Here is a 27,252-nt window from a genome sequence, read left to right on the forward strand (position 1 = left end):
GAACTTTCTCCGTATGACAGACCCCGTTTTCCACCGTCTATTGGATCTTCTGTCCCCCTATATGACGAGGCAGGACACTGTGATGCGCCAAGCCATCACGGCCGAGCAGAGGCTTATTGGCACGTTGCGGTACCTGGCGACTGGGAGGAGCCTGCAGGACCTCAAGTTCTCGACAGGCATCTTTCCCCAGGCGCTTGGGATGATCATAGCGGAGACGTGTTCTGCTATCGTTCAAGTCATGCAGGAGGAGTATATTAAAGGATCACTAAAGGATTTTTTTTTTTGCTTAATAGCTTCCTTTACCTCGCTGCAGTACTGGTTTCATGTCCTCATTGTTCGTTTTTGCTTTGAAGTTGCTGTAATTCTGCTCTGATCTCCACACTTCCTGCTGGTCTGGCTCCTTATGAAAAATCTCATGGCAGCTTTTCACTGTGGTCCAAGCTGTGTGTCTAAAACTCCTCAGAACCAATCAGATTCATTTTAAAAACAAAACACTGCCCTGGATTTGTTTGTTTTTGTTCTGTGGGTCTTTTTACTTCACAGAAACATGAAACCAGTTTAAATACGAAACATTGAATTCACATGAAGTTTTGCATCACAATTTACAAACTCAACTTTGAAGCTAAGAAGGACTCATATTAAAGTGAATTTAATTCTCTAAATATTTATTGACTATTTTTAATCCTTATGTTACCAGCATTAGAAAATGATAACATATTTACTTGTTTTAAACTTTTCACATTTCTTCAGTTACTTCTTGGTTTTAAGAATTGGGCAAATTATGTCATGACATCCCAAGAGTCTTCAGGAGGAGAGAAAGGGTTTTTTCAGCCTATCACACCCTCCTGCCTGCATGCCAGAGCCATATCTCCCAACTGTCCCTGATTTCAAGGGGCTGTCTTTTATTTGGAACCATCACATATCCCCCCCACACAGTATTGCCCCATCACATATCCCCCACACAGTATTGCCCCCTTTACATGACCCCCATCACATACCTCCCCCCACAAAGTATTGCCCCCTTTACATGACCCCCATCACATATCCTGCACACAGTTTCCCCCATCACATAACCCCCCTTTCCCCCCACAGCACAGCCCACACTCCTCGTCCTTAACATTTCCATATATTTTTCCTCCCTTCCTCCCTCTCCACTCCTACCTGTAACTTTTCAGCGCGGACAGTAGGAGGCGGGACATTCGTCAAGTGAAGCCGCAGCAGCACTGGGCGGGGAGACTTTTGGGCGAACTGGTGATTGGCTGCTAGGACCGCCTCCTAGCAGCCAATCACCTGCCGTTCAACATGACAGGCTGCTACCTCTCTGGTCCCGTCCCCCAGTTCAAAAATGTCCCGCCTCCCGCCGTCCGCTCCTCTAACTAGCGGAGGAGGCTGGGGACAGAAGCGGATACTAAATGGCGTGATCGCCGCGGTCCGGAACGAGCCCCCCTTTATGGAGCCCTGGGCCCCCCTGGGCGCGCCCCACTATTTGAGAAGCACTGCTCTAGGGTCTCTGCTAAATATAAATATATATATACATATATATATATATATATATATATATAATATTCGGGGGTTCTAAGTAATTTTCTAGCAAAAAATATGGAATTTAACTTGTAAGCAACAAATGTCAGAAATACTTAGGCATTAAAGGATTAAAAAGCATTTTTGGTTTGTGGTGCTCAGATGCAGTGTAGTTCCATTTTAACTTCTCACACATTGCAATTGTGAAACCTCTGTTAATGTAGGATACTGGCAAAAGTGTGTTCATTCCAGCAGGCAATATTTAGGATGTGGCAAATAATGCTAAAGAAATGTGTTACCAGGCACTTTGTACTGGAAAGAAGTGTGGATGGTATGACAGTGGATAGTATATCTGCAGGAGAATAGTGCAGAGTATTGTAGCAGGTAGTATGTGCAGAATAAAAGGGCAGAGGGTATTAAAGCAAATTATTAAGTGCAGAGAGTATGACAGAGAGTAGTATGTGCTTGGGAGAAATGAATAGGGTATGACTGCCATATGCGCAAAAGAGGATATGACAAATGCTATTTTCAGAAGAAGAGCTCATGGAGTATAAGAGCAGACATTTTGTGCAGAAGACAAGTGCAGAGGGTATGAAAGTGGTCAGTAGGTATCAGAAAGGTGTTTTGAGGACATGAAAGCAACCAGTAAGTGAAGGACACAAATACAGAGGGTATGACATACCCAGCCCCTGATCCTGAAGTTACAAAACCCATCTTTTTCCACTCAAAATTTGCGTTCTGGAGCCATTCAAAGGGTAATCTCGAAAACACTGTGTCCATTTCTACTGTGTTTTCACACAGGCAGGGCCTTGCTCTGTAACTGAGTAATCAAGTTGCTAGGCGTGGTACCTGGTAAAAGGTGACAAGTCCTCCGGTAGCGAGGAAGCCGTTGACTGACTCTCTCCCTAATGGTCAGTATCCAATAGCAACCAAATCCAAATCCAAACCCACGTTGAGGAGATCTATGACCTGTGAAATCGCCCTCGAAGTTGGACTGCATTGCTGGATTGAAATTGTGTGAACCGAATTACATCGAGCAGGGAGGGATGACGTGGTGCACGTGAAGCACGCACGTCGGAGGGAGGAGCAGCCAGCGCTACTGATCTGATCCGGCTACGGCGGCGAGGGATGGAGGGAGCTAGATCCGGCGGTGCTCCAGCGACGGCGATGGCGGACGCGTTGCAGGGAGGGTGTCCACCGAGCGGCTAGCCCGTCCACCCCGCAGATCACATCAGCCCCCGCCGCTCTCCGGGAGTCTCTTATCCTCCGGCCCCCCCCGCATCCCCCCGACGGCAGATGAAATTGCATGGAGGAATTTCAGGGAGGCTTCCTTCCTTCCGTGGCTTACTTGTCAGCTGTTAGCTGCCCGCCCCCCCTCCTTGCTCGGAGAGATTCTGAGACATCTCGGCACCAGGTGGAAGAGAAATTTTCTTTTTTTTTTTCCTCTTTAACTAGAAGATCGGCAAATAGGTAATATTAACCCTTTTCTCATTCTCAAAAGACTGTATGGTAGTAATGTGTGGACTGTGAGACCTAGCCCTAACAGCGAGGACAGGGTAAGAAAGTGGAGCCCACCTACTTTATTCATAATATTTCAAGTGTTATAGTGATGTCTTGCTTGCTTATATATACCCTAAGAGTTAAAGCACGTATGGTCTACAAGTAATTAGCTCTGTTTGTTGTGGACATGGACACTAACACTGACTAAGGGGGACAAGTTGAAAAATATCAGATACCCCAGAGTCACTGTACCTATCTCCGTAAATAATAGTCCGGCTACTTACTAAAAAACAACAAAAAAGGGAAAGTTAAATTGCAACAGGAGCAAAAACATATACGGACCATAAGTGCTGAGACCACACACACAGTTGAAAGAGCCCCCGAGGGCTAGTTGGATAAATACTAGTTACTTAAGAGACACTATACCTACCTTCGCAGACGTCTATCAAACCACTGGGGGATTGGACCAGAGCATTAGTGGCAACGTCAGAGAGGTCTTTTCCTCCTCGGACCTGACCTGTATTGTGGGCCGGGCGTGATAGATTGCCCTGGGGGCATCTAGAATTTCGAGAGCAGAGATCAATACCAGGGCATAGCGTGCAGTAGCCCCACTTTCTCTTGAGGTCTCTGCACACCCCAAGGGGGTAAAGGAAAAGGGGAAAAGGGAAAAAAAAAAAAAAGGGTGTATACAGCCCCCCCCCGGTTCGTCACTGCTCGGAGACTGCTGGGTCCCTCACTGTGGAGGATTCCCCAAGAAGGTCTTTGGCTTTAATGGGGGTGGAATCACCTTCCTCCTCTTACGTATACACCCTAACGTCCTGGGTAATTTACTGAAAACTTTTAAATTTTCGAGGTTCTCCGGAACATCCGGCGCAATAATTCCCTTTCCGTCTCCCCTTTTTTTTTGGTTGTGTTCTTAAAGTCTATTAATAGATGTAATCAACATCTCCCTAATATTTCCAACTAGCCCCTCAGTAAGCTATAAAAACTACCGTTAAAGGGTAAAGGAAAAAAAAAGGGGGGGAGGCTTGTCCCTTCTCGTTCAAACTGGGGAAACGCATTAGAACTACAAAGAAACATAATATGAACAGGTCAACTAGGGGGGCTGCCCCGAAAATCCCTAAAGAGATCTCTTCTACCAGTACGATCAGACACTATATGACTCCGGACGGGAGCTCTAAGAGTCCAGGCACGATAAAAAAAGTGGAAAAAACTGGGACTAATAAAAAGGGAGTGGGGGGGCGGCAACCCCAATTGCTGACATCTCAATAGAATCTGAACACGTAGCCAGCCAAATGGATGACACTAGCCTGGACTCCCATGTCCCCACCATGGGAGAAATGGAGGCTATGTTAAAGAGGTTGGAGAACGTAATAAGAGAGGAAATCAGCACATTAAGAACGGACCTATTCCACATGTTGGAACGAGTGGAGGAAGCCGAGAAAAAGATAGAAAAGCAGGACCTTGACCTTATTGAATTAAAAAATCAACATCTGACTCTGAAACAAAACCAGAGGTGGCTACAATACCGATTAGAAGATCAAGAGAACCGCAACAGAAGGCAAAATTTAAGAATACGATCTATTAAGGAGGAGAAGGGTGAAGACCTGAGAAAAATTCTCAATGATTTGTTCCTCCCCCTCCTCGAAAATGGCTCGGGAGGTCCCCTCAAATTAGAACGGGTCCATCGTGTGGGGAAGATCAGGGAGGGAGGAGGAAACTGGCACAGGGATATTATTGCCAGGTTCAGACATTTCGAACATAAAGAGGAGATATGGCGAAAACTGAGAAGAAAGCCGCCGTTATCCTATGCCGGGATGGAGATTCAGATTTTCACGGACTTGGCCTGGGAAACCCTGGCCAGAAGAAGATATCAAAAGCCCTTACTGGAACAGATGCGATTACTTAACATAAATTACCAATGGGGATATCCGGCCTGTTTCATAGGCCACAAAGAAGGGGTGTCAGCAAAATTAATATTTCCCGAGGATCTGGCGGGGTTCTGCCGCAAATTGGATATGCCTGCTGTGGATTTACCCGGATGGGTCGAATAGCTAGTGGAAAGCAGCATGGCCCCCGGGGCGGTCCCGAGGGATGCGATTTGGTGTTGCGGGGGGGAGTGGGGGGATGACCGGAGAGGGGAATAGGGAGGGCAGATCTGTACCCCACCCATATAAGATCAAGTACCCGGGAATACCTGGGAAAAAAGGGCGGGAGGAGCGCAGAGGTGCTCCACCTCATCCATAAGAACCGACGGGTAGGGGACACCAAGGATCCCTACGGTTCAGAGGCGATGTATCGGCCTGGGCAGGGGGGGGAGGGGGGAGGGATAGAGGGGGGGGTGTGGGTTAGGAAGGGGAGAAGGTTTCTCCATCTTCAAAACAGGGAGGAAATAGGGAAAATGGCTCCCGGAATCTCATGGAAAGTTCAGCAGGAAATTATCTAGTTATAGAAAATGACAGAAGTAAAATTTTTATCTTATAATGTAAAGGGATTAAATTCAGTCGTTAAAAGACTAAAGGTCCTTGCCGAGATTGAACAACTTAGAGCGGACGTTGTCTTTATCCAGGAATCCCATTTAACCATAGACGCGAATATCAAGCTTTTTTCCCCTGCATACCCCACTTGGTTTTACGGGGACTCCATCTCAAAACGCGCTAGGGGCGTGGCAATTGGGTTTACAAGGGGGTTCGGGTTCACCCTTGAGGCAAGGATGACAGACCCAGAAGGGAGATTTATATTTCTTAGGGTAAGGATTGATAACATAGTCTATACCTTAGCAAATATCTACGCCCCAAATGTACACCAAACCCAATACTTAGGGAAAATTCTGGGGAAATTGAATGATTTCGCTGAGGGGTATATAATCCTGATGGGTGATTTGAATTTCGTCTTCGATCCGAAAGAAGATAGCACGTTCCGTGGGAAGGAGACAAGAAATGTGCATTTACAAAGAATTAAACAAAAGATTCATGACTGCCAACTAGTCGATGTCTGGTGGATTTTCCATCCAAATGAACATGATTACACGTTTTACTCTCCTCCCCACGGAACATACTCCAGAATTGACTACATCCTGGCGGATCATAGGCTGCTGGACTCTATTACGGAGACGGACATAGGTATTATGACTGTGTCAGATCACGCACCAATCTCCATGAAAATAAAATTATCTATACAAAAGAGACAGCGGCCGTTGTGGCGCCTAGATGATAGCCTGATACGCGATGAAGGAGGGGCAAGTAGGGTGGAGGCGGAATTAAAACAATTTTTTCTTATCAATGACAAGGAAGGGATTACTAGCGCAACCCTTTGGGAGACGCACAAAGCTTACATCAGAGGAATTCTAATTGCGGAGGGCGTTAAAAAAAAAAAAAGAGAGGAAAAGTAAAACAAACACCCTGATTAAAGATATAGAGTCCCTAGAATGCAAACACAAAGCGCAGGGATCAAAAGAGATTTATCATAATCTAATTATAAAAAGAGATGCTCTCAAGGAAATCATGGAACAGGAAGCGAGAAATAAATTAAAATGTATCTCCAAAGAGAGATACCTTTGGGGTAACAAACCAAGCAAGCTCCTAGCTAAAATGGCTCAAAAAAAGAAAGCTAGAAATTATATTGAAAAAATTAAAAGCAAAGACGGGACCATGGTTAACGCAACCAGAGAAATTGCGGAAACATTTAAAAAATATTATGAGGAACTATACACATTAAAACATCCAGGGTGGCAGGCAGGGGAGAGGGAGGGAAAGACCCGAGATTTCCTTGACAGGGCAGGACTTCCTAGATTAGAGGAGATGGAAAGTTCCAATATGGACCGCCCCATAACTGAAGAAGAAATAAAAATAGCTCTAAATACCACCACGGGCGGAAAAAGCCCGGGGCCGGATGGGTTTTCTTCCCTGTATTATAAGAGATATAGCAACATTTTGATACCGAGGATGTGCAAATATTTTAATGGGCTAGGGTCTGAATTTGAAACCAGCAGCGAAGCTATTGCGGCAGTGGTCGCAATAATTTTGAAAGAAGGGAAAGATAGCTCTCTCTGTTCGGGATACAGACCTATCTCTCTGTTAAATACAGATATTAAGCTTTTTGCAAAAATTCTTGCGGGGCGCCTGAAAGGGGTTATGCACGCCTTAGTACACCCCGACCAGGTAGGCTTTGTGCCCAACAGAGAGGGTAAAGACAACAGTCTAAGGGCAATTCTCCTGCTACAGACCATAAGGCAGAATGAGCCCCCAGGACTATTCCTGTCAGTAGATGCTGAAAAAGCTTTTGACAGGGTAGACTGGGGGCTCATGATGGAGACTCTTAATGCCATGGGAATAGGAAACGAGATGTCCCGTTGGATTAAAGCACTTTATCACCATCCCACTGCAAAAATAAAAATTAATGGTACACTATCTGACCCATTCGAGATGAAAAATGGGACAAGACAAGGCTGTCCCCTGTCCCCCCTCCTCTTCATTCTATCTTTAGAGCCGCTGCTGTCTACCATACGTAACGACCCTGACATTAACGGAGTTAGAGTAGAAGGGGAGGAACATAAATTATCGGCTTTTGCCGATGATATTTTGTTTTACTTAACCAATCCGGCCAATTCTATCCCAAAGCTCTCTAAAGTTTTGCAACAATATGGCGCGATCTCAAATTTTAAAATCAATGTAACTAAATCTGAAATTTTGAATATTAATTTAAACAAAAAGGAGGTGTGTCGTGTCAAGGAGATCTGCGCATTCCCCTGGACCAAAGAATTAAAGTACCTAGGTATCAAACTGGCCAACACAGAGCAGAAGATGTATAAAATAAATTATGTTCCCTTACTAAATGAGATCAAGAGCGAATTAAAAAGAACGGTTAATAAACCTATATCATGGATCGGACGCATCAATATGCTGAAGATGGTTGTAGTCCCAAAAATTCTTTATACATTTTTATTAGTCCCCATAGCTCTCCCTCAGCAATTTTTGAGAATCATTAATGCCTTGCTACTAAACTATGTCTGGAAAAATAAGAAGCACAGAATATCCCTCTCCACCCTAAAACAGGGCAAGCCACTCGGCGGTCTGGCAGTTCCGGACATTAAAAGTTATTACAAGGCGGCGGTTTTAGCTCGCGCGGTAGAATGGGCACGGGATAGGACTGATAAAAGGTGGGTGCAAATTGAGAAAGCACTAACAAGTAAATATTTGAAAAATATTATCTGGATCCCCGCACAACACAGAGCACTGGATCACAAATAACATGATTTAACACGGGACACTGTAAGAATGTGGGACAGGACACTGACACAATTAGAAGGGAAAATTTAACTCCCCATTAATGAATCTAAAAGAAAACCCTTATTTTGCTCCAGGCGAAAATAAAATTGGAGGGAATTGGATTAAGGTAGACACTGTTCACTTAGGTGATATTATTAAAGATGGAGAGATAATGTCCTATGAAGATTTGAGATCCAAAACGGATTTTTGGAATCTGGATAGGTGGCATTATTCCCAGTTGCATCACTTTGTGCGGCACCTCTTCCGCCCATTACGGACGGAGGCGGAGCTCACTCCACTTGAGAAGATTTGCAAATCTAAAAATTCAAAGGGCACTATCACTAAATTATATGGGATATTGGTAAAGATAGGTTCACGGAGTGAGGCACCTTTCATAGATAAATGGGAAAGAGAGTTAGGAATCACAAGAGGGACAAATAGTTATAATAGGATTATGCACCTAACCCATTCATCTGCAATCGATATACGAACTGCCGAAACAAATTACAAGTGTATCTCAGGGTGGTATATCACCCCGGAGAAAGCAAACAAATTTAAAGCGGGTCAGACCGCAGAGTGTTGGCGGGGCTGCTCAGAAAGAGGCACAATGGCCCATCTTTGGTGGTTATGCCCAAAAATACAAACCTATTGGGACATAATTCTGAGTCAAATTAAAACTATTACGGGCGAAGAATTAAAGAAAGACCCCTGGGTGGTGCTCTTTCATTGCAGCCAAGAGGGGGTAAAAAAATACAAGCAGTCTTTACTTCCTCACCTTTTAAACGCTGCTAAGAAACTTATACCCAAAAAGTGGCAGGAGACGGAATGCCCACACGTCTGGAATTGGATAGACGAAGTGGAGGAAACGTATAGGTTGGAAGAGTTAAAGGATAGTCACCTAGAGACGATCGGTGAACATAGGGAGAAATGGGAAAAATGGAGGGATTATAAAAAAACATGGAGCTATGCTGAGAGAGTCAGGGTACGCTACTAACGAGTTGTATGTTAGTAGTTTTATAGTAGAAACTATATCTATCCCTTCTATGGTCATTTCCTAAAGCGATTCATATACTTTTTATTTTCTGATGAACGTTTGAGACTGTTCTTGTACTCGAGGGAAAAGTTAGGAGATTCCTGGGAGCCATGAGGGGGAGGGGGGGGGGTGAAAATAATTCCTAAAGTTGGCTATATGGTAATGTGCCCCGTTCAGTCTAGCTGGGACGTAGAGGGCTAAGGAAGTGGGGCCAGGACCTCACGGCCAGCTGGGACGTGGAGGGCTAAGGAAGTGGGGCCAGGACCTCACGGCCCCAGCGGGTGGCTGTTACACATACTGTTAAGTACACTAATAATTTAAAGGTGGAATAAAAATAAAATAAAAAAAATAAATAAAAATAAAAATATGCACAGAATATATACCACACATGATGCAAACCACAAACCGAGACATAAGAAGCATCAAATCATGAGCTGGTCTCTAGAATTTGGTAAAAGCTGAAGTGGTAAAAAAAATAAAAAAAGAAAAATAAAAAATAAAGAAATTGTGTGAAATTCTAACCCGCAGCAATGTCAACCTAGGCTCAAGGTATTATAAACCTTTTTGCCTGCACTTTGTGTGATTAAGAACAAGAAGTTTTCTTCTCCCTTTGGCAAACATGGACAAGCTAGCAGTAACAAACCATAGACATAGGAAAATCAGCTATGACACTACAAACTTCAGCCACAACATGTGAACACATCAATACAAGGTATGCCAAACAAACAACTTAGGGTATAAAATTACATGAATACCACGGCTAAACAATGAAAACATTTGAAAGTATTCTTTGTGGTTGATTTACTAAAGGGGAAATAACTGTGCAATTTGCAAGGTTCAATTGCCCTCTGCAAGTGCCATTGCTACTGGCAATACAAAACTCTAGTTTATACATATGGCACACACGGCTGGTTACTTTTCCTCATAGACCAAATGATATGTTAGGGGGCATTTATTGAGTGTTTTTTGCCTTTGTCAGATGCACACGGTAACAGTCTGGTCTCACAGATGATTGTGTTCTCCAATCGGGAGAACACAGGAGGAAGAGGGATTGGTTGGAGTTGTATGGCGCCTGAGTAAGGAGCAGACATGCTATGCTCTGTCAAGAAAAATAAATGTTGTTACCATGTGACTGGTATTCCCTTGCTGGGAAAGCATGGTCCCAATAGCTGTGTTCCCTCAAGGCAGCATGTAGTATAAGACCTAAGATAATGTATTTATTGTTACCTTCTAATCTGTTAAGTTGTAAAGAGATTTCTAGCAAGTGTACCCCAAAATTAACAAAATATAATAAATGTTAAAGTAAACTGTGTATAAGTTTTATATCTACTACTCCAGTCACTCCATGAAGAGAACATGTCCGGAGGTAATAGATGTAGTAGCATAAGGGAGATTAAGGTGTGCAAAGACAGAGACTATATGGAACGTTCATTGCAAGAAAGAGGAGCTTTATGAGGGGAACTTGGGGTTAAAATCAAGCAAAGTTGGTGACCTTCTTGTGGGAATTCTTGTTTTTCCACCCATGAGGTCCTCTGAGAGGATGGAGTTGGTACTAGTTTGATGGAACGCAAGCTGAAGTGGCACTCGATAAGAGAAGTGGCATGTCTGATGTCTATTGAGATCCTGTCCATGGACAAGGAAGTATACTGAGAAAGTGTGCACTGAATGCAATGTGGCCCTGGAACATGTGGTGCCATTAAGGGGTGCTAGTGATGAGCCTCCTGGGTTGTTTTAGAAAGAATCTTGCTTTGCTTTAATAGAACACATACATTATCCCAATAATCTCTTAACTGTTACAGATTTCTTTTACATTAATCCACTGACATTGTAATGTCTACTTTTAGCTATCATGCAACATGGGCTTACTTGGATGTTTTGTTCTATAGTACCCATGTTAAATAGAACTTGAATTTGTGTGTAGCCACTCTGTATTTAGTGGATGTCTAAATGTATCTTTTCTGGGAGGTAACTAAACTGGGAAAATAGCTAGCTGCTCATTTGGTTTCTTGCTTATGTTGTTAGAGTACCTTACTGTCACCACTAGGTGTCACTGACATCTAGAGCTATAGTTACAGGATTTAGCAAGTCTTTTTCATTTAAGCATAGCAGTTTTTCTACAGTGGTGCATGCTGGGAGAAGTTATAAAAGCTCAGGGAGTGGCTTGGTGAGCTCTCTCCCCTGGCTTTGACCTGGGGAGAATGTGTTTGGTGTTCATGCTGTTTAGGCCTGAGCCCTATGAGCCCAACACAGGTTTAGCTGAGCAACCCTGCCTGGAGGAAGGAAGTATGTGTTGGTGCAGGAGAGCCCAATGGATATCTGCTGGAGGGGGACAGAGTGTCTGCTTTCAGAAAATCCTGGCCCTGTCTTGAGGTGCTGAAGTCTGAAAGCCTGGTTGCTACAGGAGATTTAACCCTAACCTTCTCTCTCTGTGATCTGGAGCAATAAAACTTAAAGAATCACTAAAGAAAAACATTTTATTTGCTAAAATGCCCTGCAGTAGCCTATAAAGACATAATAGTTTAGTGATTTTTTTTTAAAAAAAAGTGAAAAGCGATTAAATTCCATGGTATCTCTTACCTGCATCTATCTGGTTTTGTTTCTGCCTTGCACTTCCTGATTTTCGCCGCTCGTTTGGGGGAGCGGCGTCACCGGCATGCTGGGAATTACATTTCCCAGTATGCTTTGCGCATTGCGCATGCGCAGTTTAAAAAAAAACGAGACGCGCACTCTGTGCACTGATTTGAATAGCCCGCCTACTATACCTCTCACTATACCGCCCAACGATATTAAAGTTATTCAACCCACAGCCAGCAAGACAGCGATACCCTGCAGACAGCAAGAGACAGACTGAGTGTGTTCTTATGGGCGATGTACAGAAAGAAAAGGGGCGGGGTCCAGGCGGGGCAGTGCAGAGAATGGGGACGAGCACGGCTTGGACCACAGTGAAGAAGCTCCCATGAGATTTTTACTATGGAGCCAGACAACCAGGAAGTGAGGAGTTCAGCAAAGGATTGCAGCTACTTCAAAGCAAAAACGGACAATGAGGACATGAAATCAAGACTGCTATAAGGTAAAGCAAGCTATTTAGCCCAAAAAAAGTTTGCCTTTAGTGTTCCTTTAAACAATCCTTAAGTGACTGGCAACCTTCCTTGTCATGTAACACCCTCTAGCATTACTTGGTTCCACCCTAAAGTAATGCTAGCCTTCACCTTGTTGGAGATGAGTCCACTCTTTCGCTTCCCATGCAGGAGGGGGTGCTACATGTGCCATAGTTATGAGTTAGACTAGATTATGATATGCCCTTTTATATCAGCAAAATAGACTATGGTTAAATACAATGCAGAAACAATATAATGTAAAGTAATCATTTTTTCTTAGGAATTAATAATAGCATACTTCTCATGAGGGAAATATGGGGGTGCCCGTGCAGACATTGTTCTGAAATTGCTAGCTCCTTGTCTTCTTCTGATGCTAAACTTCTGACTATTTTTTTTAGACATGGAACAAGCATGAAGGTCAGAAAAGTCAGAGTAAAACAGAAGTCCTTATCTGTATACTTCTTACAGATCAGTGTTAAAATGAGTAGGTCAGCGGGATAGACAGAAGGAAAGGTCCACAATGACAGTCTTATTTATTTATTTAAAATTAGAAGAACAAAGGTTTAACTTTAAACTGCGTAGAGGGTTCTTTACCGTAAGAGGGGCAAGGATGAGGCGTTCCCTTCCACAGGCAGTGGTTTCAGCGCGGGGGGGGGGGGGGACATCGATAGTTTCGATATAATCACACACATAGGTTGGACTTGATGGACTTGTGTCTTTTTTTAACCTCACCTACTATGTAACTATGTTTTATGAAAAAGGAACGTGAAAAAAGCACACAGAAATGAGTGAACAGTGCTTCATGGTATCCCACTTACCTACATATATGTCATGCAAATCTCCTTCAAGCAGTACATTAGTAATATCTTCATCATATTCTGAGGGGTATATGTTCACTAGTTCACACCATCAAATAGTTGATATACTTTTAATAAATACATAAGGAAATTATATCATGGCTCCTAGAATAATTGTAAAATATATTTTTTCTATGTGAGTTTTCTTGTTTGCTAATCAATACAACTGAAAGCAAGCAGCATATATTTGTAATAAAATAAAGGTTAAAACAATACAGTTTATAAGTATACTATCACGTGTAGTGGAAAAAAAACTCAGTAATGGTGCCAGCAATGTGAGGGGGGACTAAAAAATGTGGGATCTCCTAGGGCTTGTTTACACTTGTGGCTATAGACATAGGTGTTCCAGGCATTTTACCCCCCCCCCCCCTCTTTAATATAAAATTGCCACTGGAAAGGGGCTCAACTGAGGCAAATATTATATGCCATGTTGTGTTTGACAGTAAATAATGCAACCCAACAAGACTCAAGTGAATGTGGCCGTGCCACAACTGCCCTACAACCGCATGCGATGCATGGGGGGGGTGGGCATAGGCTGCCACAGGTGTAAACAAATCCTTATACACAATTTCATGTTCAAAGTGAACACAGTTTTACCTCATTTCACACTTTAGTAATTCAGGACCATCAATTACATTTAAAGCAGTGCAGCTAGAATAGACTGTGTAAACTGGCTTTGTACATTTCTGTACAGTCTTCTTTAGATTTACAAACAGCTCTCTAGTTTACAGGTTTGCCTAAGCAATTCTTATCCAACAAGACAGCTTTAGGATGACCACATACTGTATATTATAATCTGTAAGACAAGTGGTTTCTCCCCCGACCCTTAGGGCAGAAAAAACATATATATCCATTTCCATTACAATACCCTCGAGCACTGGAGAATATTTTTGTACTGTCTACATATTATAATCTGCCTGTGCAATATCATTTACCTAAATGAGTATATTAAATGGGCTGTCATACACACTGCAGTTCAAAGAAGCTGCTCCTACAGGTGAACTGTTTTGAGCTTTTTTCTGCTTTCTATTTCCCCTCCATTGTAGTCTATGGGGGTTATTTACTAAAGGCAAATCCACTTTGCACTACAAGTGCAAAAGTGCACTTGAAATTGCACTGAACCGTGTGTGTGCCCCATCTGAGTTGTTCCATCGGAAATTCCGACGGACTCTTGTTCTCTTTTTTTCTGATGATTTTTTTTTTTTTATCGGAAATTCCATTCGTCTGTATGGAACTCCAACAGAGAAAAAAACACACACGCTCAGAATTAAGTCGACACATGCTCAGAAGCATTGAGCTTGTCGGAAATTTGGTGTGACAGTGTGTATGCAAGAAAGCTTGAACGGAATTCCGTCAGAAAAATCCGTCAGAGTTTATCCCGATGGAAATTTCGATCGTGTGTACAGGGCATTAGGCATTTCTTACACTTTAAAACTGAACTCCAGTTAAATATATAAGTCAAATTAATGCAACTGTATTAATTAGGATATCAGTATGTTTCTTAAATAAAAGCACTGTAAGTACCTGAGTTTGACCTGGTATCAGCTTCTTGCAATCCTTGTCCAAAATAATGTATATTAGGGGACAAATAGCACAAGTTACCAATCAGTTGTGCCCCAGTGCAAGGAGCATGATAGGAAGAGAGAAGTCTGCAGATTCTCCTTTTCTGTCCAATCAGAGAGTGGGGTATGAGCAAGACCTGCAAGTTTTACTGAGCTGCAGCAAAGTAAAATCAAGTCTGCTGCCCTGGCAGACAGGGATGTGCTGTGTTAGGGGGATGTGTAAATATGAGACCTGAACTTACAGAGATACAAACACCTTGGCTAGTGAACCAGTTCTCATATATGTATTTCATTTTCATGTGGATATTTATCTGTTTGCCTGGAGTTCAGCTTTAAGAGAATACTGGGCTGATCATATAATTATAATGGGCAGATATCCCCACTTTCATAGAGTTAAAGGGTCACTAAAGGAATTATTTTTTTGCTAAATAGCTTCCTTTACCTTACTGCAGTCCTGGTTTCATGTCCTCATTGTTTATTTTTGCTTTGATGTTGCTGTAAATGCTCTCTGTTCTAGACACTTCCTGGTTGTCAGTTTCCTGATCACCACAGTACTGGGAGATTTCTCACGGTGGTGACTAAACAAGGAGGTGTGATTACTGTGTGTAAAACAAAACTGGATTGGTGCTGAGGAGTTTTAGACAAAGTATCACTGCTCTCTATTGGCTCTCTGTACATCAGAGAACCAGCAAACAACAGCAAAAACGAAACTAAACTGCAGGCACATTATATGATTGGTTTTGATCTATTTTTAATCATTTAAAAGGAATCCGTTAACTATTATGTCTCTATACCCTGTAAACAGTCATTTCAGCTAAAACATTTTTTTCCTTTAGTGACCCTTTAAGAACCCCCAAATCTATATGCTCAACCTAGAGAGTATTTTTTTCACATTCAAGTATCACCTTAAATAGAAAACAATATGACAATATTTTTTATAGTCTAGTCAAGTGACTTCTTTTACGTAACAAAGATAGCTTCACCTACATGTTTTTTGGCAATATGCTGAAAAAGCCAATATGAATGCATGCATTTTTTACTGCTTGAGTGCACAATGATATGCACACTTTGCCTGATTGTATTTCTGCTTTGCTGTGCACATCGAAAACACAGCAGACTTATTTAATTTAACAATGTCAAAACATAGGTTTCCATTTACTCTGTTCATGCAGCACTTTGGATAGCTCAGTGAAGTCCCAGAGTTGCCTCAGGAAAAAGGATCATGTCCATGGATTTTGCTTCTAATTAAGATAGGCTGAAGAGTTAAAGTGGACCTCTCATTAAAATTCACACTGTATAAGTTTATTAAGTGCATGTCAGCATTACCAAATCACATTATCATTCTGATTTAAAAAGTGCACTTTTCTAGCTGAAAATAAACTGCTGCATCCAGTCTGTTTTCTAGCTACCAGCCAGCACTGCAGAAAATCCAGTGGTTTTTTTTAATCAGCATAAAGGCTACCACTATGAATATACAATAGTTAATTATAAATCATTGTGATAGGGGGATGTTTAGCTCTCATGGTAGATGCGTCTGTACAGTGAGTCCACGTCAGGCAGGAACTGTGTAGTTAAGGGCCTGGTTGGTAGCCTGTTTTTATTGAAACAAAAAAGGCTTTACACGATTTTCCGCGCAGGGGCTTCAGCTTCACAGGACAACAACAGGTAACCAAAAATGCTTGCCCACTCCGCTACTATTAGCAATGGTTTCCCTGACCTTGGGCTCCTCAGACTCTGCACTTACAATACCTTATTGCTCAGGCCCCACTCCTGGTCTCACTAGATAGGGTTCTCTCAGTCCCAGCACCCCAGGCTTTCCCACTTCACAGAAACACAGGACTCCCTCCAGGCTCCTCTGTGGACTTGCTAGTCACCTTAGCTTTCTCAGTCTCTCTGGACCCAAGTAACTGTGCTGACTCTCCCAGTGTTAAGAAATCCCCTCAATATAGGGTCATGTCTCCATAGCAGGCCACCTCTCCTGGCTGGAGCACACCAATATCTTCACACACAGCCTGTGCCTCTGAATGGCAGCAACGGCCCTGAGCTCTCATCAGGCCATGATATAAGGGCTGTGCACACCTGGATATAAAATAGTAGTAGTGCAGCGCAAAACATAAAATTAATTAAATAAAATAACATACACAAAAAATATATATACAGTATACAATGAAGAATATATATGAAGTCCATATATAGTGCTCAAGTGCAAATAAAGATCCAAAACGGAATATAAATGATATAAATAGAGTCCATATAAAGTGCTCAGGTGCAAAAAAAATTCCAAATCAGAATAAAACAGGTTCAAACTGCAAAGGGTGAATCCAGAAGAACCTCCACCAAATAGCAGGAATGGCCTCTCACCTTATTGCTTCGACCTACAATAGGTCACAAAGCATGATCAGAGAACCTCCCTGTTCTCAGAGGACAGCCGCCAAAATACAGCAGATGAACCACGATGATATCAAACTCAGGGACAGGCCATGGCAATCAGGGCATAAAAGACAAAAAAGAGGTAATCTAGTGCTCTCTGAAGCCAAAAGCCAATAATTTATTAAGGATAAAAAAGAGTACACTCACATGTAAAAGCACTCTCAGACGAGTGCAGCAAAAAAGCATATTGAGATATCCATAGCAGCATGGGTTTCTCTGTAGGTCGGCGATCGCGGGTGACGTCACACGTGGCCCCTCACCCTCGTACGTCGTTACGTCCCTTCATCAGCGCAGGGTAAAAGAGAAGGCTTTTGGCTTCAGAGAGCACTAGATTCCCTCTTTTTTGTCTTTTATGCCCTGATTGCCATGGCCTGTCCCTGAGTTTGATATCATCTGCTGTATTTTGGCTGCTGTCCTCTGAGAACAGGGAGGTTCTCTGATCATATTTTGTGACCTATTGTAGGTCGAAGCAATAAGGTGAGAGGCCATTCCTGCTATTTGGTGGAGGTTCTTCTGGATTCACCCTTTGGAGTTTGCACCTGTTTTATTCTGATTTGGAATTTATTTGCACCTGAGCACTTTATATGGACTCTATTTATATCATTTATATTCCGTTTTGGATCTTTATTTGCACTTGAGCACTATATATGGACTTCATATATATTCTTCATTGTATATATATATATTTTGTATATGTTATTTTATTTAATGAATTTCATGTTTTGCGCTGCACTACTACTATTTTATATCCATGTGAGGTGTTTTATTTGAATTTACCTTAGTGCTGGCCTGCACATTTTAGTGTTTATTTTTCTAGCGCTGAATAATTTCTTTTTACTAGTTTGTGCACACCTGGAGACACACCCTGCGAGTTTTCCACAAAACCCGGACACTGGGTTGGCGATTTCTCCCTCCCAAGGTGCTTTGAAATCTTCAAACTATGGAGCCTCATCTGGTAATACAGTGTATATAAAAAGTCTACCTCCCCTGTTAAAATGTCAGGTTTCTGTGATGTAAAAAAATGAGACAAATAATTTCCGGCGTGTTCAATCACAGCTGATCACAATGTAAACAGGAAGAGCCGCTGATCGGCTTTTCCTCACTCGCGTCTGACAGACGTGAGTAGAGGAGAGCCGATCGGCTGCTCTCCTGACAGGAGGGTATGTGCTGATAGTTTATCAGCGCAGCCCCCCCTCGGATCACCGCACAGGACCACCAGTATGCCACCCAGGACCACCAGGCATGGGCATCCACACTGGACCACCAGGTATGCCCCCTCGACCACCAGGGAATGCCAATCTGTGCCAAGACAGCTGCCAATCAATGCCCATGTAGCTGTCAACCAGTGCCCACTCAAAATCCCTGCCAGTACCCACCCAAAATCCCTGCCAGTGCCACCAGGGATACCCATCAGTGCTGCATATCAGTGCCGCATGTCAGTGCCCATTAGTGCCCATCAGTGCCATGTATCAATGCCCATCAGTGCCGCCTATCAGTGCCCAGCAGTGCCACCTATCAATGCCACCCATAAGTACTCACCATTGCAGCCTTTCAGTGCCCATCAGTGTCGCCTATCAGTGCCACCCATGAGTGCACATCAGTGCCGCCTATCAATGCCCATCAGTGCTTCATATCAGTGCCGCCTACCAGTGCCCATCAGTGTCGCATATCAGTGTCGCATATCAGTGCCCATCGTCAGTGCCACCTCATTGGCACAGCCTCATCGGTGCTGCCTTATCAGTGTCCATCAGTGCCGCCTTATCAGTGCCCATCAATGAAGGAGAAAACTTACTTTTATTTTTTTTCAAAATGTTCGGTCTTTTTTTATTTGTATAGCAAAAATTCAAAACCCCAGAGGCGATCAAATACCACCAAAAGAACGCTCCATCTGTGGGAACAAAATGATAAAAACTCTGTTTGGGGACAGTGTAGCATGACCACGCAATTGTCATTTAAACAGCGACAGCGCAGAAAGCTGAAAATTGGCTTGGGCAGGAAGGGGCGTAAGTGCATGGTATTGAAGTGGTTAATGTGACCTATAAACTGTCCAACTCAATTAAAGAAACAAACTGAAATCTTTTTTTTTGGGGGGGGGGGGGTTAGAGTAAAAAAATTAATTATATGGTTGCATAAGTGTGCACACCCTCTTATAACTGGGGATGTAACTGTGTTCATAATTATAAATGGATTGGCAGAGCATAACACTAATTACATGAATATGACTGTCAGCTTTCAAGTCCCTCTAAAGAAAAAGATTTATAGAGGTTTCATTTAACAGGAAAAGTGTAGGGACTGTAATTCAAGCATAAACAGTAGTACAATATGCAGATACGTAGGCCTGGTCAAACCTCAATCATGAGAACCACAACAGCAAATATAAATATCAAAAATTTATTTCATAAAAAAGTTTTTTATATAGAAACATAAATAGAAAAATGTACAATAAATACTATAGAATGCATGTTTGAAAAAATTCAGACTAACAAAATAAAATGATACTTCAGATGCATAAGAATGCAGGTGATCTTCATTTCAACCCACGTATAGCGGTTCTACTAGTTTCGCCCAAAAGGGCTTTGTCAGGAACCAATAGGGGGCAGTAGTCTATGCAAACAGAGAGTATATCAATAACAAAACAAAATAATATACAAATACATAACATAAATGTAATGTGTCAATAAATACGAGAAAAATATATATTTGACCATAAATGTAAAAGATAATAATTTATTATAATGCAAAGGTATATGTCTTAAAGAAGGCAAAAATAGAGTGAATAGGGTGTCTGCGATAACTGTGGACTTTAACGAGAGTATGAATGACCTGGATAGTTAACCGTGGCTAACTCAGTGTCCCAGATGGAGAATCCCAGATGTAAAAAAGGGGGTGGGGGAAGAGGAGGAACCTCTTGTACATGCGTATAGGGTCGCCGTGCAGCACACAAAGCCTGTGGATACAAGCCTATAGAGGAGGATGAGCCGGAGGTAGGCAGGTACTGCAAGTACAGGATAGAAATGTTGTAAGTAGACAGGAAAGAAAAGTGTAATAGATAAACACATGAAGAAAAATAATAATATTGCCACTACAGTTGCCCTGATACAGGTTGTATTCAAAACAATAAGAGAGTTCTATGATGAAGTTGTCTCAAAAGAGATTATTGTGGACCAACCCAGGAAAGTTATGTCAGTACTGTATAGCACAAAACAGAATGATATTAAATTTGGAAATAAATAAAATGTAGCATACATATAGGGCTTCTATCTAGTATTCTCAATAAATCAATATTTTAATGAAGTTAAAACCGCATATCGCGGCAATATATAGTATAGTGTTTACATGAACACCTAAATAGACTACAGGATATTAAAGAAAAAGAGATTTTTCAAGGAATATATATCTTTAATTTAATAAAATATTTTTGAAGCAGTATGGTTACTAATCCTATAAATTAAGGATAAGGACACAAAGGATCAAAAATATTTATGGATAATAGTAATAATATTACCTGGTTTAAATTACAGCAATATCTGCCAACAATTGGGCGGACACAGTCGCCGATATGCCAGATATATCCATATACTAAATAGTAAAACATCAAAGAACAAAGAAATCAATCAAAAGGAAAAATATTTCCTCGGTATTGACAAACATGTAAGTGACCAAGAGTCTGCCAGTGGCAACAAAGTATCACAGACAGGCTATTTGTCAGCACTGAATTAAAATTAAAAGAAAAAAATCTATGGATAATAACATACCTGTGACCTGCTTCTACCTCAGTAAGCAGAGGAATGAATCCTCTGACAGAGCTCACGCTAATGAATCAGCTGTGCGGCTCCCTGATAAACTGCTCCCAATCAGATCAAGATGATATTCATCTGGGTGGGGGGCAGCATATCGCTCTACAATGGGCGTGGATATCACGGCGGCCGTCATGGGGATTCCCCAAGGGAGCCGCACAGACCGCGCCTGCGCAGAGGGAGAACATCTCTCAAGGAGATGCTGCATCAAACACGCCTGCGCAGAAAAGCGGCAACCCACGGGGACATGCACTGGCGTCATGAATGACGCCTCGGTGCCTGACCAATGGGTGCCGTCGGGAAACTGACCTGCACTGTCACTCAGGCCTCCGCTCGAGTTCAGCATAGCACAGGCTAAGCTGGTGCAGGCCCCCTACCGCCCAAAGTGGCTTGACAGTTGGAATTGGGCTGAAGTATGCCAGAGATGCACAGGCAATAGGCTGAGTGGCGACAGATCATCTTGGGTGGTATAAAGGCATGGAATAATTCATCCATGACAGGCAAATGAAAACGAGAATCAAGAAAGAAGGAGGAAGTGAAAAAGAAAAAGAGAAAAAGGAAGAGAAAAGGGGAAAAAGAAAAAGAAAAATCATATATAAAAGAAAAAATAAGTATAAAAGCCCGTATGGCAGGGGTGCCAACGGATATCATGAAAAAAGTCCACAGATCGCAACACCAATCCACTAGAGGTACACATCAATGGCATCGGACATTTACAGTATTGCAAAAGAATATATTAATTTATACAAAAACGTTCCAAAAGAAATTTAATTAATCATTAAGAATATAATGTCATATGGACTGCACATTGGGGTTCCATACTCCCAATTGCCGGGTAGTAGAGTATCGCAGGAATGGGGCACATCAAAGTGTATTTGGACACAATTTGCGGCACCCACTGTGCCACCTCCCTGATGCAGCAAGGAATACCGTATTTATTCGAGTATAACGCGCACACGTGTATAACGTGCACCCCTAATTTTCGATTAAAAATCGGTATAAAATCATTGTAATTGCCAAAAATCATTTATTGACAATGTATTGACCCCTGTATATCCAGCCATGTCCCCTGTATATCCAGCCATGTCCCCTGTATAACCAGCCATGTCCCCTGTATGTCCAGCCATGTCCCCTGTATGTCCAGCCATGTCCCCTGTATGTCCAGCCATGTCCCCGTATGTCCAGCCATGTCCCCTGTATGTCCAGCCATGTCCCCCGTATGTGCAGCCAAGTCCCCCGTATGTGCAGCCATGTCTCCTGTATGTCCAGCCATGTCCCCTGTATATGCAGCCACCTACTGTTAATCACCGCGGCGTGGGAACATTACAGACAGCGTTCGTTTGAACAGCTGTTTACCCTGCCACGCATAGACACTCCCCCTTGCTCGCGATTGGACAGATCCGTCCAAGGGGGAGTGTCTACGCGCGGCGGGCAAAACAGCTATTCAAACGAAAGCTGTCTGTAATGTTCCCCGCGCCGCGGTGATTAACATTGTAGCGGCGTTGGTGGCTTCGGTGGCGGCGGCGGTAGCAGCGGCGGCGGCGGCGGGGGGGGGGAGCAAGGTGATACAAAAGGCTAGGTTTAAAGTGGAACGCCACTGCCACCCCACCCCAGTCCTCGTGTATAACGTGCACCCAAACTTTGATTTTTTTGGGGGTATAAAATTTTGCGCGTTATACTCGAATAAATACGGTAGTAGTGCTCCAGGGACTAAAGTATAAGAGCATGATAGGCCATGATGGAATATGGCTGGTGGCCACTTAGTAGGGCCAAAACAGGGGAAAGAAGACACGGTGTTGGAGGAAGAGTTCAAGATGACAGTATGATGACCACAGCATATCAAACTTAATGTCAATAAGTCAAAGAAAGGCTTTCTCTCCCAGCTGGGCAAGATGGCAGTCGGCAAGAACAAGAGGCTGACCAAAGGCGGCAAGAAAGGTGCCAAGAAGAAGATTGTTGACCCCTTTTCCAAAAAAGATTGGTATGATGTTAAAGCTCCAGCCATGTTCAATATCCGCAACTAGGGATGTCCCGATACCGATACTAGTATCGGTATCGGGACCGATACCAAGCATTTCCCCGAGTACTTGTACTCGGGGAAATGCTCCTGATGCTTCACCCGATACTTGAGCGGGCAGGCAGGGGAGTTGCAAATCTTCTCTCCCCCATGGTCAGTGTTGTCTTCCCCTGTCCGTGCTGCTCTCTCACCTCCCCCCGTCCATCCGTGCCGTTCTCTCTCCTCCTCCCCTTCCCCCGTCCATCTGTGCCGTTCTCTCCTCCCCTTCCCCCGTCCGTCCGTCCCGTTCTCTCTCCCCCCCCCCCCGTCCATGCAGTGCTCTTTCCTCCCCTTCCCCCGTCCGTCCGTCCCGTTCTCTCTCCCCGTCCAAGCAGTGCTCTTTCATCCCCTTCCCCCGTCCGTCCGTCCCGTTCTCTCTCCCCGTCCATGCAGTGCTCTTACCTCCCCTTCCCCCATCCGTCCCGTTCTCTCTTCCCCCCCGTCCATGCAGTGCTCTTACCTCCCCTTCCCCCGTCCGTCCCGTTCTCTCTTCCCCCCCCCCGTCCATGCAGTGCTCTTTCCTCCCCGTCCGTCCGTCCGTCCCGTTCTCTCTCCCCCCCCCGTCCGTCCCTGTAGTCTCTCTCCATCCATCCCGTCCCCGTCCGTGCCGCTCTCCCCCCTCAATCTGTCAGGGGGGAGAGCGGAGGTAGGAGCTGCTAAGCCCGGCTCCTACCTTTTCTGAATGAACAGAGTCGGTGATTACCGACTCTGTCCATTCATATAACTGAGCATCGTAACCTCCTGTGTTTACGATGCTTCAGTTTATGAATGGAGAGGAGCTTCCTTCCATTCATTTCAGCTGAAGCTGCTGAGAAAGGGACTGGGGAATCTGTTTCCCTAGTCCCTTTCTCTGTCTTAAAGGGGAGATGCCAGAGGTCTGTTAAGACCCCTGAAATCTCACCAAAGCCCCCCAACAGGGCTGATTAAAATTAAAATAAAAAATTGCAATAAATATAAAAAAATAAATAAAATGTAAAAAAATAAATAAAAAAAAACACACTGACAATTCACGCCCCCCTAAAAAAATAAATAAATAAAAATCACTGTAAAAAAAAAATAGTAAAAAAAAATAGTAAAAAAAAAAAAATTACTGCCACTGTCACATGACATTAAAAAAAGTATCGGTATTCGGTATCGGCGAGTACTTGAAAAAAAGTATCGGTACTTGTACTCGGTCTCAAAAAAGTGGTATCGGGACAACCCTATCCGCAACCTTGGCAAGACTTTGGTTGCAAGGACACAAGGAACCAAGATTGCATCTGATGGCCTCAAAGGGCGTGTATTTGAGGTAAGCCTTGCTGACCTGCAGAATGATGAAGTGGCCTTCCGTAAATTCAAACTGATTACTGAAGATGTTCAGGGCAAGAATTGTCTCACCAACTTTCATGGCATGGATCTGACCCGCGACAAGATGTGCTCTATGGTCAAGAAGTGGCAGACCATGATTGAAGCTCATGTTGATGTAAAGACAACAGATGGCTACCTGCTCCGTCTCTTTTGTGTTGGATTCACTAAAAAACGTAATAATCAGATCAGGAAGACGTCATATGCCCAGCATCAGCAAGTTCGTCAGATTCGCAAGAAAATTATGGAAATCATGACCCGGGAAGTCCAAACTAATGACCTAAAAGAGGTTGTTAACAAGCTAATTCCAGACAGCGTAGGCAAAGACATTGAAAAAGCTTGTCAGTCAATCTACCCTCTTCATGATGTCTATGTTCGTAAAGTCAAGATGTTGAAGAAGCCAAAATTTGAGTTGGGCAAACTCATGGAACTGCATGGAGAGGGTGGCACTTCTGGCAAGCCAACTGGAGATGATACGGGCGCCAAAGTCGAAAGGGCGGATGGTTATGAACCCCCTGTGCAGGAATCTGTTTGAGACTATCAATCTGATTCAGCCTGTAAAATAAACACCTGTTCTGTAATAAAAAAAAAAAAAAAAAAAGTCAAAGAAAGGGCTTATAACTTATGTTTTCATTTAACCCTGGATGCTGAGTAGCATTAAGTGTATAAATCCAGCGTGCTTCCGTCTGTAACAGTCGTTTGTCAGCATCACCTCCTCTCTCATTGAGAGGAACATGTGCTAGGGCATAAAAGCCCAGCATTGCCTGGTTATGATTATGGAACAAGCCTATGTGACGGCTAATGGGTGTTTCCATAAGTTTTTTTCTAACGGCTAGAACGTTATCTCTTATTCTGCAAAAAAAGTTGCGTTTAGTTTTGCCTACATACGGTAGTAGGCACCGCAATTACATTTCATTAGGTAAATAATGCCTATTGTTTGACAAGTTGCACGAAACTTAGGTGAATAAGTTTCGCCATTAGGAAGAGAAATGTTTTTACCTGGCAGAATGTATCGGCAGAAATTGCATTTGCCGCACGGAAAGGTTCCAGTCTTAGTTGGTTTTGGCACCATTTGTACCGCATAGTGGCTTGTGACAGCTTTGTCCCTAATTGAGGGAGAGCGTTTGAAGGTTATCTCTGGTGTCAAATTAATACATTTATTAATTTTGTCATCAGAGGTAAGAAGATACCAGTACTTGCTGTATATGTTCCGAATTAATTGATGTTGACGATTAAACCGTGTAATTACCCTAGTGGTGTTTACTTTAGAAGCATTTTTGGATTCGTAGATAAGATCATTTCTATCTAATATGCTGGCTTTGTTGTAAGCACGACGTAAACACGTCTTGCTGTAGCCTCTCTCTTTGAGGCGGGCATAGAGCTGTACTGCTTCTTTTTTATAGTCCTCTTCATGAGAGCAATTACGCCTCAGTCTTAGATATTGACTGTATGGTATGCTGTTGATAAGTGGTCTGGGGTGCGAGCTAGAGGCATGCAATAGACTGTTACCTGCTGTAGGTTTCCTGTAGAGTGTGGAGCACAGACTGCCTTCATTATCAACAAAGAGTTCAACATCCAGAAAGGTTATATTTTTCTGGCTGTAATTGTATGTGAACTTTAGATTATAATTGTTGGTTTGTAGCCCCTCCAGAAACGATAGAAGATCATCCTTGGAGCCCCCCCAAACCATGAACATGTCATCTATGTAGCGATGCCATGTTAGCACGCTATCCGATGATGTGTTCCTGGATTCCTCATTGAAGAGGTCATGTTCCCACCTCCCCAGGTACAGGTTGGCATATGAGGGGGCACAACCCGCCCCCATTGCCACTCCTTGTACCTGGAGGTAGTGGGAACGTTTGAACAGAAATATGTTGTTCGTCAAAATGAACTCAAGCATTTCTATGATGAAATTATTGTATTTGGAGGTATTTTTGTCTCGCTCATTAAGGAAGCTCCTAATGACATGTGTGCCTAGCCCATGGGGAATAGACTTATAAAGTGCCTCTATGTCAATTGCGACTAGCCAGGCGTTAGGTGGAATAATGAGACCATCAACAATCTTTAACAGTTCGATGGTATCTTTAACGTGAGAGAACAAGCTCTGGACATGAGGATATAAATACTCATCGATTATCCTGCTGATATTTTCAGTTAATGAGCCACAGCCGGATACAATTGGGAGGCCCGGAGGGGGTAGGACCCCCTTATGTATTTTGGGCAAGGCATAAAATGTCGGTGTGGTGGGGCTCTCAATATTCAGGAATTGTAATGTAGTCTCATCAATAGTGCCCAGACGTTGTGTGCGGTTCAAATTTTGACGGTATCGCTCAATGCTTTGTGTAATCATCGAGGCTGGTACAGGTCTGTACCAGTCTCTGTTTTTAAGAATTTTGAGACACATCTCCTCGTAACCAGCTCTATCCATTACCACAATGTTTCCCCCTTTGTCAGAGGCTTTAACGACAAGATCGTCATTATTGCGGATAGTATTCAAAGCTGTTCTTAAGTTGTGGCTTAGGTTAGGTGTGGTACCTGACTTCCAATTCGCTGCCTCTATAGCTTTGGTGACCTGCAGGACAGAGGCCCAAATATTCGGATTGCCCTGCAGGACTGGGAATGACCTTGATTTGGGCTTGTATGTTTTTGGAGTGACATAGACAGGTTTATTGTGTCTTGACTGTACTAAACCGCCGGGCACAACACCCGGAAGTTGATGTGTCCAGCCTTCCTCCTTAGGGTTACTGTTGTCCCACAGTTCCATTAGGTCCTGTAGGGCCTGTAGCT

General features: G+C 43.2%; 2 protein-coding genes across 2 annotated transcripts in view; both read left to right on the forward strand.

The window, feature by feature from the left end:
• GRIN2B (glutamate ionotropic receptor NMDA type subunit 2B) overlaps positions 1-27,252 on the forward strand; it is a 1,689,627-nt gene that overhangs the window by 665,784 nt on the left and 996,591 nt on the right. The window lies entirely within an intron of this gene.
• On the forward strand, positions 22,919-25,047 carry LOC120945459 (40S ribosomal protein S3a-like). Its single transcript, XM_040359616.1, has 2 exons — positions 22,919-23,076; positions 24,325-25,047. The coding sequence occupies exons 1-2, from the start codon at positions 22,958-22,960 to the stop codon at positions 24,998-25,000; spliced, it is 795 nt and encodes a 264-aa protein (XP_040215550.1). The 5' UTR covers positions 22,919-22,957; the 3' UTR covers positions 25,001-25,047.

Source organism: Rana temporaria, chromosome 7 (genome assembly GCF_905171775.1).
Source record: "Rana temporaria chromosome 7, aRanTem1.1, whole genome shotgun sequence".
Classification (NCBI taxonomy): domain Eukaryota; kingdom Metazoa; phylum Chordata; class Amphibia; order Anura; family Ranidae; genus Rana; species Rana temporaria.

Excerpts from the sequence above, each read along its gene's own strand:
- LOC120945459 (XM_040359616.1), top strand. The coding sequence starts at position 22,958 with ATGGCAGTCGGCAAGAACAAGAGGCTGACCAAAGGCGGCAAGAAAGGT. Across the intron at positions 23,077-24,324 it reads AAAGCTCCAGCCATGTTCAA|TATCCGCAACCTTGGCAAGA; the intron begins TATCCGCAACTA and ends TCGGGACAACCC.